The sequence below is a fragment of the Carlito syrichta genome, unplaced genomic scaffold (genome assembly GCF_000164805.1).
Source record: "Carlito syrichta isolate Samal-C Ts95f unplaced genomic scaffold, Tarsius_syrichta-2.0.1 Scaffold302367, whole genome shotgun sequence".
Taxonomy (NCBI): domain Eukaryota; kingdom Metazoa; phylum Chordata; class Mammalia; order Primates; family Tarsiidae; genus Carlito; species Carlito syrichta.
In genome coordinates, this window is record NW_007246463.1 from 2018814 (window position 1) to 2031242 (window position 12429).

Here is a 12429-nt window from a genome sequence, read left to right on the forward strand (position 1 = left end):
AAAGAAACTTTCACGAATTCCTGAAAAATGTTAGTAGCAGAAGAAATATGAGTAGCTGCCTCAGAGCATTGCTAAATCTGTCTGAACATTAATATAACTTCTGATAGCATCAATCTCCAGTTTGTTGGGTAATAACTGTATGTGAGTGTACCCTTCCTGGTTTTTACCATGCCATTAAATGTCTACAATATTTAATTACTGAGGTCTGCCCATGTCCACATTTAGATATATAAATATATACTTAATTTTTTCCTCATTACTTTTTAAAAATTCAGTAGGCATGACTAAGTGTGTTCAAATTGACTTCTAACTTGGTAGAAGTATTTGAGAGAACCATTAAGCTTAAGGAGAATTTTGTATAAATGCTTATGATGTACACAGAAAAAAAAATCTATTTCTTGAGATTCAATTATATAATTTTTGAACATGGAGTAAAACCTTTCCATAACAGATAATGTCATTCACAGCTGTCTGTTAGGGATACTTATAATCCTCAACTGTAAAAGTCATGTTTTAGAAATTTCTCAATACTGCAGAAAAAGCAATTTTTTAAAAAGTCAAAGTGTTTAAAATGATATTCCTAATGTTTCATGGCAAAACTTTTAACCCTTCTTTTCTTTCATGTATTTTTTTAATTCTGGGGTAATGCAACAAACAAAAATATGTTCAGAATATTTCCCTATTGAAAATTATCTGCCACATACATGTGCGTGTAGTGGCTAATTAGAATACACATATTCTTCTCAGCATAAAGAACCCACTGGCAATTTAACTGCATCCTTCCACATATCCATGGGTTTTAGTACACTGTTACTTAAGCCAAGGAGGGGAGGGGGTGGAAAAGGACCCATGTGTTAAAGCTGATCATGTATCATACATAAGAGTGCACGTTAACTACTTGAAAAAATTCACATTTATTTACTGTCAAACCGTGTTAAACTTTACACTGGATATTAGTGATGGGCTCATTATTAACAGGTTTACACAAAGGGATGAAAAGAAAAGCAGAATTTTGCTGAAACAATTTACATTTCATTAGAACTTTATCATAAAATAAATTAATTACTAAATATAGGCAGGAGGAATATGGAAGAGTAATATTTGTTTTATTTTATTTTTAAAAAAGAGTAGGCACCTTTTGTTCACTAGAAAGTTTGTGAGAAGTGCCCAGTGCCCTCTTGGCCCTCTGTTCAAGAATCAACAGAGAGGCAACACACAGCCCCTTCTAGATTTTACCACATTTGTGCTAGGCATGGTGCAACTGGCTTCAAAGAGTTTTCTCCCCATAAAACACGTTCTTTTGGCAATAAGAAATTTAAATGTAAGAATAAAGACTAACTCGTCAAAGCAGAACGCTGCATACAGTGGAAAAGAAGTGAAGATGGGTAGAACTTACCATGACAGAGTGTAAGAAAAAACATTTCGTAACATATGTGCAACCAAGAGCTTTTCACAATATTTTCTTCAAACTCTTTAAAATTATTTTAATGACAATCGTATTTCAGTTGGACACAAATGTATTTATTTTACCCTAGCAATAGAACAAAATAGAATTTCTTTAGCCATTTTCTCTGGAGAAGAGTTCATTGTACATTGAGGAACATAGGAAGTAAGGCCTGTGGCTTGATTGCTAGTGGTTAGACAGGTTTTCGATCTTTGCCTTAACGTAAAAGGTTTGCAGGGAACTGCAAACGAACGCAGAATCTCTCTCCTGCTTTTCCAAGTCTCGTCAGGAACAGTACGGTACAGTAAAGTTGTCCCACAGGATTTTAAAGCCTACGTCTTGTATATAATACAATGTAGGCCTACAAAACATGGTGCAGCCCATATTTACAGATCTACTTCACAGACTGCTGCCGCCAAAGGGCTGGAAAGTTTCGCCTGCTCCGCAATTTCTCTAAACAGCAGCAGAATCTTAAAATACCTGGTTGGCATCTCTTTTCTTTTGTAACAAATAATTCATTTTAGTATACTCTGTGTATATACAAAGTTTCTGCAGGTTTTATAAAAATTCACAGAACGGCGAGGTTCAGTCCTCTTTTTTACACGGGAGAGCCACAGGTCAGCAGGGCCCGTCTCTTTGGCCGGCTCCCAGGGCGCGGCCTCGGGCGGAGGGAGTCCTCCCTGCCCGGGCAGCCGCCCGGGGCCCTTGGGATGACCGGGCCGTCTATTAGAGACTAGTGACCAGCTGCATCTGTCCCTCCCTGACGTCTCCCTCCGGGATACACCCTTCTTTGTTGATGGGGATGATGTAGCCGTCGCTGTTGCCTCGGCTGATCTGGTAGCACATCTGGAGCTGATGGCCAGCCCCGAGGTTGGGCATGCTTTTGTAGTAGACGTCCTCGTTCTCGCTCCGCCTGGAAGGCGAGAGGTCTTCTTCCAGGTCGGGGCTGCTCTCCTGGTAGGGAGAGTCTCTGAGGTTGGGCATGCTCGTGTACAGCGAGTCTCTGTTGGGGGACGGCAGGGCGTCCTCGGCCTCGGCGGTCAGCTGGGAGACATAGCTGTCCGTCCCCTCGGGCTGCACTTTCTTCTGGGGCTGGTACAGAAGGGAGTGAGTCCGCTGGGGAATGAGCGGCGCCTCGAGCTCTTGGTGGTGCAGCTCCAGCCCGGGGTGGTCGCCGTGCACGAAGGAGGACGCGTCCGCCACGATGGCATCGTCCTCGCTGCTGCTGCCTCCCACCGCCGGCTGGACGGGGAGGCTGAGCTCGAGGTGGTGAGTCTTGCCGCCGCCGCCCCGGAGGTTGCTGTGCACCAGCTCCGAGATGATCATCTTCTCGAAGGCGGCGTCGTCCAGCCCGAGGCCGCAGTCCACGACCTGCAGGCCGTCGTCGTAGTCCCCCTTGCGCAGCGAGTAGCTGTTGTTGAAATTACCATTTAGCGGTAGAGTATCCATGGCACTTGTATCCCTGGCACTGCTCAGTGAATGTCCTGAAACGGGAAAGGGGGAGCGCCGTTACTGCCTCCGCGCTGCCCGGGGGAACCTCGACTGCTTTTGAAGCACAAGACGTTTTAATGTCGTTCAGGACAAAGTTGTGTTTGCAAAGCTAACGCTGGGAAGGCGCCAGGCTTTCCCGCATTCCGCACTGTAAACAGTTGCGACCCCTTAGGTGACAGGAAGAAGCGTTAAAAAAAATAATGCTGTTTTCCAGGGAAGGAACAGGGTGTACGGAATCATGCTTGATCAATTTCGGGAGGCAGGACTTGTCAAATCTCTGACACTTAAGACTTCACTCCATGCCCTTGCATAGTTAATGCAAAGCAATTCGTTAGTGACGTTTACGTTTTAAGGTACGAGACTATGGTTTGCCAAAATAAAATTAACAGAATTTGTCCTAAACAACACTAAATTAAAAAGGAGTAAGTCACAATACGAAACTGAAAGGCAAATGTACAACATAAACCCACATAACTGGCAAGCAACTTTTTAAACAACATTCTAGCATTTCCTTTTTCTGGAGATGAAGTTAAAAAAAAAAAAGAATGAAAAAAAATGGACAGATACAAAGAATTCGTGTTAAACAAAGACAGCCAACTCTCACACTGACGGGGCCAGGGGCCCACAAGCACCATCCAACACCACGATAGACAGCAGGTGGAATGACTCACTTTGGACAACTCACATCATGTCTGTCTGCTCAGGCTATCTGGCCTAAGAGTAGCTGATATATAAAAGAAAGTAAAATGATTTATTGTAGCATGATGAAGAATTTCTAAGCTTCTCAGCAACTTAGTCAGAGCAAGGGTTCAACAAATTAGATCACCAGCAATGGCAGCCTTTTGATTTTTCATTCCATATTTCCTACGGTTTTGATTTTGTTTTGGTACTTAGAGTCTCTCTAATGGCAATGGCCCCAGGCTTCTCATGGTCAAAGTTCGCCTGCAGCCCTGCAGTCTGCACCAGTCACAGTGACAGCACGGATGAGCCAGCAGAGTCTACTGGACGAGATTGGCCCACAGACACCACGGCCATGGAGGTCAAACGCAGAAATGTGAGAGATCATTCTTAAGTATGGGTCACAGAAATTAAATCAAGAATAAGTATTAACTATGGAATGGGAGAAGGGTGTCAGCCTTGGCTAATATAGTTTTATTTCTAAAGGAATGAAAGACTGGATAAGTCTGCTGAAGATATGAAAAGGTTTAAGAGGAAAAAAACATGGGAACATGCTCTATTTGAATCCGTTGTTTTTCTAAGACACATAAACATGTAAACTAAGACATCACAGTGCTTCTCAAGCAAATGAAAAAAGAAAAGTCTTAAGAGAAAATTAAAGGGTCTGCATCATGGAAAGTTAGGTTATTCATTCTCAAAATCCTAGAGAAAAAAAAAGTCACTTGTCTACAGATAGGTCTGTAAAAAAAAAAAAAAAAAAAAAGAATGAAATGATGTTATTGAAATGAAACTGACCACTGTGAGGCTGCTGCATTGTATGCAAGGCTTGGAGGAGTTTAGGAAAAAATTTAATTCTTGGGAAAAAAAATAGAATATTTCTCTTTTAAGCATTCACTCCACTCTTAAAGCTGCAGATATCCTAGAAAACTCAATTTCTTTCAGAAAGCAAAAATCTCTATATTGTCTGACACAAACTTTATGACCAATAAATAGCTGATAATTGATGGATAAATTATCACTAGCAAAAAAATGAGAAAGTGGGGGACGATTATATTTGTTAGTGTGTCATAGTTTTAAAAACTTTGTTCCCAACTCCCACATATGACAAACTGACAACCAAATTTATATCATGCCCCATGTGTAACAAAATGAAGCTGTGATAATTATTTGTAAGGTTTCCTTTAGCTTGGTTGACACAACTCTCTAGCTTCGGAAGTTTACAGACGTGCCACAATCTTTACTGCTAAGCTCTACCAATAGAAAACATTTGGTGCTTTAAGTTATAGGTGACACATGGATCATGTGCTACCACGGTAAAGGGCCACTCTTTTCAAACATATTCTTTTCTTTTTATCATTGCTTAATAAATATAAAAACATATATATATAACCCCCAAAGGTCTTTTCTATGATATACTGCAGATTTAAGACATCTTTGGTTTTGAAGAGGCATCTTTTTCTGCCAAAGTTCAGGTAAATTCGCTTGAAGACTTTCCACAGCCTGAGGCAAGATTTACTGTGGGAATGCAGAGGTGATAAGTCAATCATTAAGCATTTTGGTGGACAGTACTTTAGGCTTCATGGAGCAAATTGTTTCAGCATTGCATGTACTTCAGAATGGTCGCGTTTGCTACAGACCTCTCTGACGGACAGAGGCAGCACAGATGGACGTGCTGCTGGAATTTGGTAACATTTTAGTTGCAAATTGTGAACCACTTGCCCGCTGAGTCTATTTCATGACTGCTAGTTATGTTTTAATTGTGCCCGTTAAAAATCATGCTGAAAAAATTTACATTTGATAGGCAAAGTTAAGTTTGACTCCCATACTTGTCTCTCTGTAGGTTGCTAGAGGAAAGCATAAGGAAAGTAAGAAGACAAGAGAATGAAAAGAAGAGCTGCAGTTACGGTAAAAAAGAACTTTAAGAAAAAAATGGAAACAAAGTTCTGTGTTTCATTTAGTGGCAAATATTAATCACAGATAAAGATTATATTCTAGCAGTAGTTAGAGGATTACTTTTACCAAAATCTTGAAAAGTCTGTCAATATAAGTAAATATATTTTTTATATATATAATTTTTTTAAAAGCTATTAAAAGACATAGTAATAAAAGATGGGTTAGTGACCATCTCTCCCCCTCCCCCAATTAAAAACTATAGGTATAAACTGACTAATATTAACGTCATTCTCAAAATTATCTTGATTAAAAAAGAAAAACTACCATAAAGCTGCACTATACTATAGTTTGGTTACACTGACAATGCTGGATATGGTTTTCTACAACCTAGGAATCCAAATTATCTTCATTAGCTAATTCATTCCAGAAGCAAATTTTGTCTGCAAGCTTTAGAATTAACTGAACAGTAGATTATATAGATAGGATACCTCTAAATGATATAAATCTTGAAGATGGGCTCTCAGACCATGTGATGTCAGTCCTGTAATAATATATTAAGGTTTATGCCACCTGTGTTAAAAACATGGATATTATTGTAAATACTATCATGACTGAGCTTTTACTATAATATAGTGCAGTTTTAGAAGCCTGGCATAGGCAATACCGTCATTTTTTTAAATGGAGAAATTAAGGATATAATAATAAATACATGGCAACTTGTGTATTTGAGAAATAGGGCAAAGACCAGAGGTCTGTTTCGCAGCAAAGTAAAGGAGTTGTATTCGTAAGTAAAGCACACCTGGTGAGTTAAATACAGGAGCTGAAGGGGCATTACATACAACTGTTTCAGCGAGCAATGTGTTATAGGGGTTGTTAGTGCCGTGGGGTCGAAGAAGAGGGTTTGTTAGTAGGTAATTGCCAGTCATTCCTAAAGCAAAAAACACAAAACAAACAAAACAGAAAAGAAACACATCAGTTCTCTTATTTTAGTGTTACAGTCGAAGTCAAGTATTTTTTTACATTCATCAAGGGTAGTGCACAAGTTGGCAACAGACAATCGATGGAAATGCTCGGACTGTATTTGAACTTCTAATTTGAAAGAGAAAGGGGAGAGGGAAGTTAAATTTCAGCAATTCACAGGTGCTTTCTAAATCCCTCAAGCAAACACCTGCTGAGCATGACATTTACTAATTTATACAGAAGCACTGTTAAACACAAACGGCAATTAAATGCATAGAGATCAACATGATGTTTCAAGATGTCACTGCTTAATATTAAAACTTAACCACTGGGGCCCAGAAGAGGGAATCTCAAACTTTCAAAATTTACAGGTGTGGGATTATCCCTCATGAAAACATCTGTGTTAATACCAACTTGGATACAAGCAGGAGGAAAAACAACTTACACAAACGGGTAAAAAGTATGACACATTGCAAAAAGCTTCTCTTTAGTAAATGCAAAAGCACACATGCCGAGAAAAAAAAAGTTTGAGTATGATGAATTATCAGACCATTCACAAATTCTATAGAACAAGAACGTTCATTCTGTAATCTTATTTGCCAGGTTTCAAAAATGAATCACTGAATAATTCATTTGCTTTTTGAAAGTCAACAGGATTAGATAAAATACCTAAGCAATAGACTAAACACACATTTCACTCATCCTAACTGACAAATTACAAACTTTTCAATACTTATCAGTCACATGTTTTGCATGGCTAATGTAACTGGAATAAAATTATTTTAAAATTCAGATTGGTTTTGAGACCACACATACTCCTTTTGTTCATTTTAAACCAGAATCGTATCAGAACAATGTCCACACTTGAAAAAGTCCTTCTATTTCACTGTGACAAACTCCAACTTATATTACAAACCACTACATTAAAATGGAAAATACCTGGAAAAATCACCTTTCTGTGGAAGGAAATATACAGTACTATAAGATTACTGAGGAATATGTGTGTGTGCACGCACTCTTCGCTAAATTATTTCATTTCCCATCATATTTTAAGTAATAATTATATGATTTATATGACAAATTTAAAGTCGCTGGCTGGGTGGGGTGGCTCAAGCCTGTAAATCCCAGCACTGTGGGAGGCCAAGGAGGGAGGATTGCTTGAGCCCAGAAGTTCAAGAACAAGCCTGGCCAACATAGTGAGACTTTGTCTCTACAAAAATAAAACAAAATAAAAAAAATTGTCACTCTAGACACATAAATGATATTGAAAAAATTATAAACTTTTATGTGTATTAATTTTGTTTGTGAAGATTATTACAAAGGTTTTCAGAATTTACTTTCTGAGAGAAAATAAATTTACAAATAAGAATTTTGACGGGCACTGTTTTATGTGAACAGTAGTCCTTCTAGTTATATTAATGTTTTATAAAGAAAACTTTCATAGATGTCTTGGAAAGGATAAATTTGTACTCACTAGGAAAATATTTTAATTTGTGGTTAAGTCTATTTTAAATATTACCTTTTCCAGCCTTACCCTGTTAATATAGAGTTTAAAATTATATTTTTTGCATTACTGAATAAAAGGAATTTATATGTACTTTGATAAATGATAATAGACTAAACTTCTCCTAAGAACTGACCTTGATTTAGTGTTGAAGTGCTATTGATGTCACCTGAGATAAAGGAAGATTCAGATTGCTTTCTCACAGTGTCATTCCACATCCTTCTTATACGACTCTATTAATACAAAATAGCAAGACAAACACGTTTTGTTAGTTTCCCCAAGCTTACCTTATGAAAGACACACAATGATGTACCCTGAACAATCTGTGTGGGATTACCTGTTGGCCTTTTAAAGAATGCGTGTTGTTCCTGATCTAAAGTTGTCAAAGTCTACAGTGCCCTGCTGCTCCTCTACTAAGTAACTATGTAGTATTTAACCTTCCACTCTTCATGTGTTATTTTATTGCCTTTTTAAACCAAGTGGAGATGACTGATTATTCAACAAATGTTCATTCAGTGCCCTATGAGCACCGTGCTACATGGCCTTAGGATCTGAAATGATTATGATGTCCTTCCAAAACAACACTCCACAAAAAAGGATATTTGCATCCCAAGAAACACCTTGAGGAAGTCTTTAAGAAGAAATCAAAACCAAAATACTAAAAAAGCAAGTATTTGCTATCTAGATCATTATAATGAGGAGACAATTAGTGCATCTGAACAGAACATGTCTCAGTAGGCTTTCTATAAATAAGGTTAATTAAAGATGCTGTCACACTCTTTGTTACCTGTGTGCCAGAGGAATACCGAGCGCTGGTCCTGGTGCTGGATGCCTTCACGGAGCTGTGGGGGCTCTCGGTGGGGAGGCCGCCACAGCAGTAAGAGTGTCGGAAGCACTTGCCATATTCTTTTCGTACCTGCGATGAATAATCACGAGACCAGGGGATTAATATGAACCCACTTGCTTCGCTCTAATTAAACGAACAGTGAAGACAACCGAGAAGAATTAAAGCTCCACTAAGACTTATCTGTGAAAAAAAATAAATTGAACTTACAAAATCAAGTTCAATTAAAGTCCCTGAAATCGTAACCAGAAAAATCTCTGTCCAGCAGACTGGCTTGTGGAATCCTTGAAATTGTGATGTAACATATGGAAATACTTTCTTCCCTGTTATTATGCCAATGTTAGTTATTAATTAATAAAAAACAATATATTTAAAACTGTCTTCTATCTATATACTTAGTAACCCCGATTTTGCTTCCTAAGCTAAGAAAACAGGGCCAAAAATTTAGTGTTTTTCTTGATTAATTACATTGAACTACTCTGTAATTTAGTCATTTAAACGTTTTTTTCATGTTCCTCATGTCTTCTTAGGTAGGTCAATACAGAAACTGCTTTTACTGGATTGCATAGTTTTGCGGGTAACCTCTTTATAATGACAAGACTACTTTGGCACAAGAATAAAGAAAAACCGTACTTTGATACATTTGCCACTAATTAGGATGGAATGCTTTCTTCATTTTCTGATGTGCTTAGCTTTAACTTTTAGTGTAGAGAGTCTAAGATGTCTATTCACTTCATTAGCACACAAGGGAACTATTTATGCAATTTCCATTCACATTAATGAGTTACCCATGTAATTTCCCTTTTTCCCCCGAAGCTTGGATATATGACTAGATAGAAAAGTTGTTAGAGCTAAAAAAAAGTTTCGACTAATCTTTAAAAAGTAAAGTCCAAACAACTGCCAAATAACAGGCCCTCCCTAGAGCACTGGTATAAAAATGGGAGGGGTGGGGAGATTGTTGCAGATATAATGGCATATACACATGCTTTATTGTGGATTACAGCCAGACTCTGACATTACAGGAGAGACGAGGAGAAGTCACATAGGAAATTTTTTTTTTAAGTAGGTTACGAAAACACTCAAAGGCTTCCCCCCATGGCAAGTCTGTGAACAGTAACTCTGCACAGACTATGACTTTGACACTTATTTCTCGCAAAATAAAAAAATTAGTCATTAGGTGACCTTTTACATTGAAGCACACTTGTGCTTTCATTTTTTTAGCTTTATTTAATTATACCTATTAGAATAAGTCACAATGTGGTTGAGTTTTCAAAGCATTTTCTTGGCCTAAACACGCTCATTCCAGCAGTAAGAACCATGATTTTAACTTAACTATTTTATATAAATAAATAAATATTTATTTAATATCCATACATAAATAAATATTTATTTATTTAATATCTATAAATAAGAACATATAAATATCTACATATTCTTAAACAATCCATCTGTACAACACCCTATCAGAAGTATTGGTGTCTAAGTAGAACATGCTCAAAAGAAGTGCTACATGATAGCTGTAAAATATGCTTGTTAATTTAAAAAGCAGAGTAAAACCTCCTTGTTCAGTTAATACACACAACTATGAGAAACTAATGGCTACCTCACCCTTTTTCTGTTATGTGTATGTTTTATGTCAAAGGTGTCTGGCAAAACAACACAGACATCGCAAATATATGATGATATGCTTGCATGCAAAATGCTTGCTGATGTAGGAAATAGATAAAAGCCAAAGTAATTACTAAGGTTATCCCCATACAATGTTTAGAAAGTTAAAGTTCAATGTTATTAAAATAACACATCATACCTCACGGAAAATGTCTACACACTTAATGGCTGTGGACGGCTATAAAATGCTGTATGACCAAGACAATGGCAATCAGAATGGTATTTTATCCAAATAATACCCTCCATGTTGGTTTTGCCTAATGCCTATATTGCTGTGAATGTACATTATCTGTCAGTATTGCACATTCCACTGTCATTATCTCAAAATTATAGCTTATTCAGAACTGATGGAAGTAACAACACTATCATCTTGTCAGGACTGAAAACATAATAGTTTTCACTTTTACAATTCTATTTCTCTGTTCAATTTAGTGACCAACTAGCAATAACAGAATAAAAAGAGTACATTAGATAGGGAGGCAGGGAAAGGTTGACACCAGGTGAAAGACAAGGAAATTGTAAACTTAAATGGCAGCCAAGCGATTTTGTTAGATTTACATCTTCTTGCTACAGATTAAAGTTTTTCATCTGCAAGTTTTCAGTCATTTTTGCTGACTCTACTTAATACAAAATCAAGACAAAATAGTAAGATGTGAGGTACTAAATTACTGGTCTTTAGATCTTTCAAAATTACTCAAAAGGCAACGTTAATATTTATTTTTTTCTGTGTCTGGTGTTTTAAGAATTAACAACATTTATCCTACTCGGTTTCATTTTGGATCGCTGTATTTCCCTTAGTGAGCAAATAATGAGCTTATTTAACTTTCTCTTTTACCTTGTATACCCTTTATACATAGCATTTTATAAACCTCATTAGCATAGAAGAAACCGTAAAACAAGTATCTAGTTTGCAACGTTCATAAACTGAGATGGAAAAAATGACTGGTATGGACATATCCTGTATGTGAAGCCTAAATTTCAAGACAGGTATTAAAATTTATCTATTATTAAAAATTCAATGCTATTTAATAATATGCCAGTGGTAACTTAAGATCTTCTTTATTACATCTATTATTTTCAAATCAGAGAATGAGTGAACTGGGCCCTAGATGTTTTCAGTTACTTACTTTCTTCTGGAGAGCACAGTGGAAGATGAAAATGAACACTCCCTGGAAAGCATTAAAGATGGTGAAGAGATATGCCATCACAATAGTCTCCTCATTTACAAAAAGCAACCCAAATGACCAGGTCAGGCCAAGTAGACACAGAAGAGCGAAAGCGCCAAGCACCCAAGACCTGAAAAAATAAAGTGAATTTTTTTAACAGGTTCCATGAGGAAAGAACAGAGATCACGCTTAAAAATTAACATATCAGTAGTAGCAGTTGACTTTCTCTATGTTCACATTCAAATTCAACAGCATTTTGGCTTTAACCTTTCATTGATTAAGAAAGAACAATAGCATTTAGTACTGCAGCCTCCAGTGAAAACAGCAACAGCAGGTATGACCTTCTCTTACTCCAGAATAGACAAGGTAGCAAAACTATATTAAAATACAAGGTATCAAATATCCCCTAAGACTTTGTCTTTTATGTACATTTTTGGTCAAAGAAATTAAGGAGTGAATTAGTTTACTCCTGTATTTTTACTCCTGTGGTGCACTCAAATGACACTGAATAATGTGACACATACAGAAAGGTTAAATGGCAGATAATCACTTAACACCTAAACTTCAGGTTCTAATAAACTAGTCTTAGGTGAACCTAAGGTTTTTGAACTAAAGCATGAAGAAACCTAGCTGAAATGGGACAAAAACATGAGAACAACTTCAAAATAAAATAATTTTGGAGAGAGTTCATCATGAATAGCTTAAGGAGAAAAAAATTGTAGAAAATAGGACGGAATGAGAAGGATTTAAGGTCAGTGCATTCCATGTCTAACTAATGATC

The 12429-nt window shown here is 37.1% G+C and overlaps 1 protein-coding gene across 1 annotated transcript in view; it reads right to left on the reverse strand.

The window, feature by feature from the left end:
- Window positions 1-1499: 1499 nt before the first annotated feature.
- The window catches only part of ADGRL2 (adhesion G protein-coupled receptor L2), an 82621-nt gene continuing 71691 nt past the window's right edge, over window positions 1500-12429 (reverse strand). The window contains exons 15-18 of the mRNA XM_021711563.1: window positions 11610-11778; window positions 8758-8886; window positions 8107-8203; window positions 1500-2928 (exon numbers count right to left, since the gene is read on the reverse strand). Of these exons, the coding sequence (XP_021567238.1) occupies window positions 2171-2928; window positions 8107-8203; window positions 8758-8886; window positions 11610-11778 (1153 nt within the window). The 3' untranslated portion in view covers window positions 1500-2170. The remainder of the gene's footprint in view (window positions 2929-8106; window positions 8204-8757; window positions 8887-11609; window positions 11779-12429) is intronic.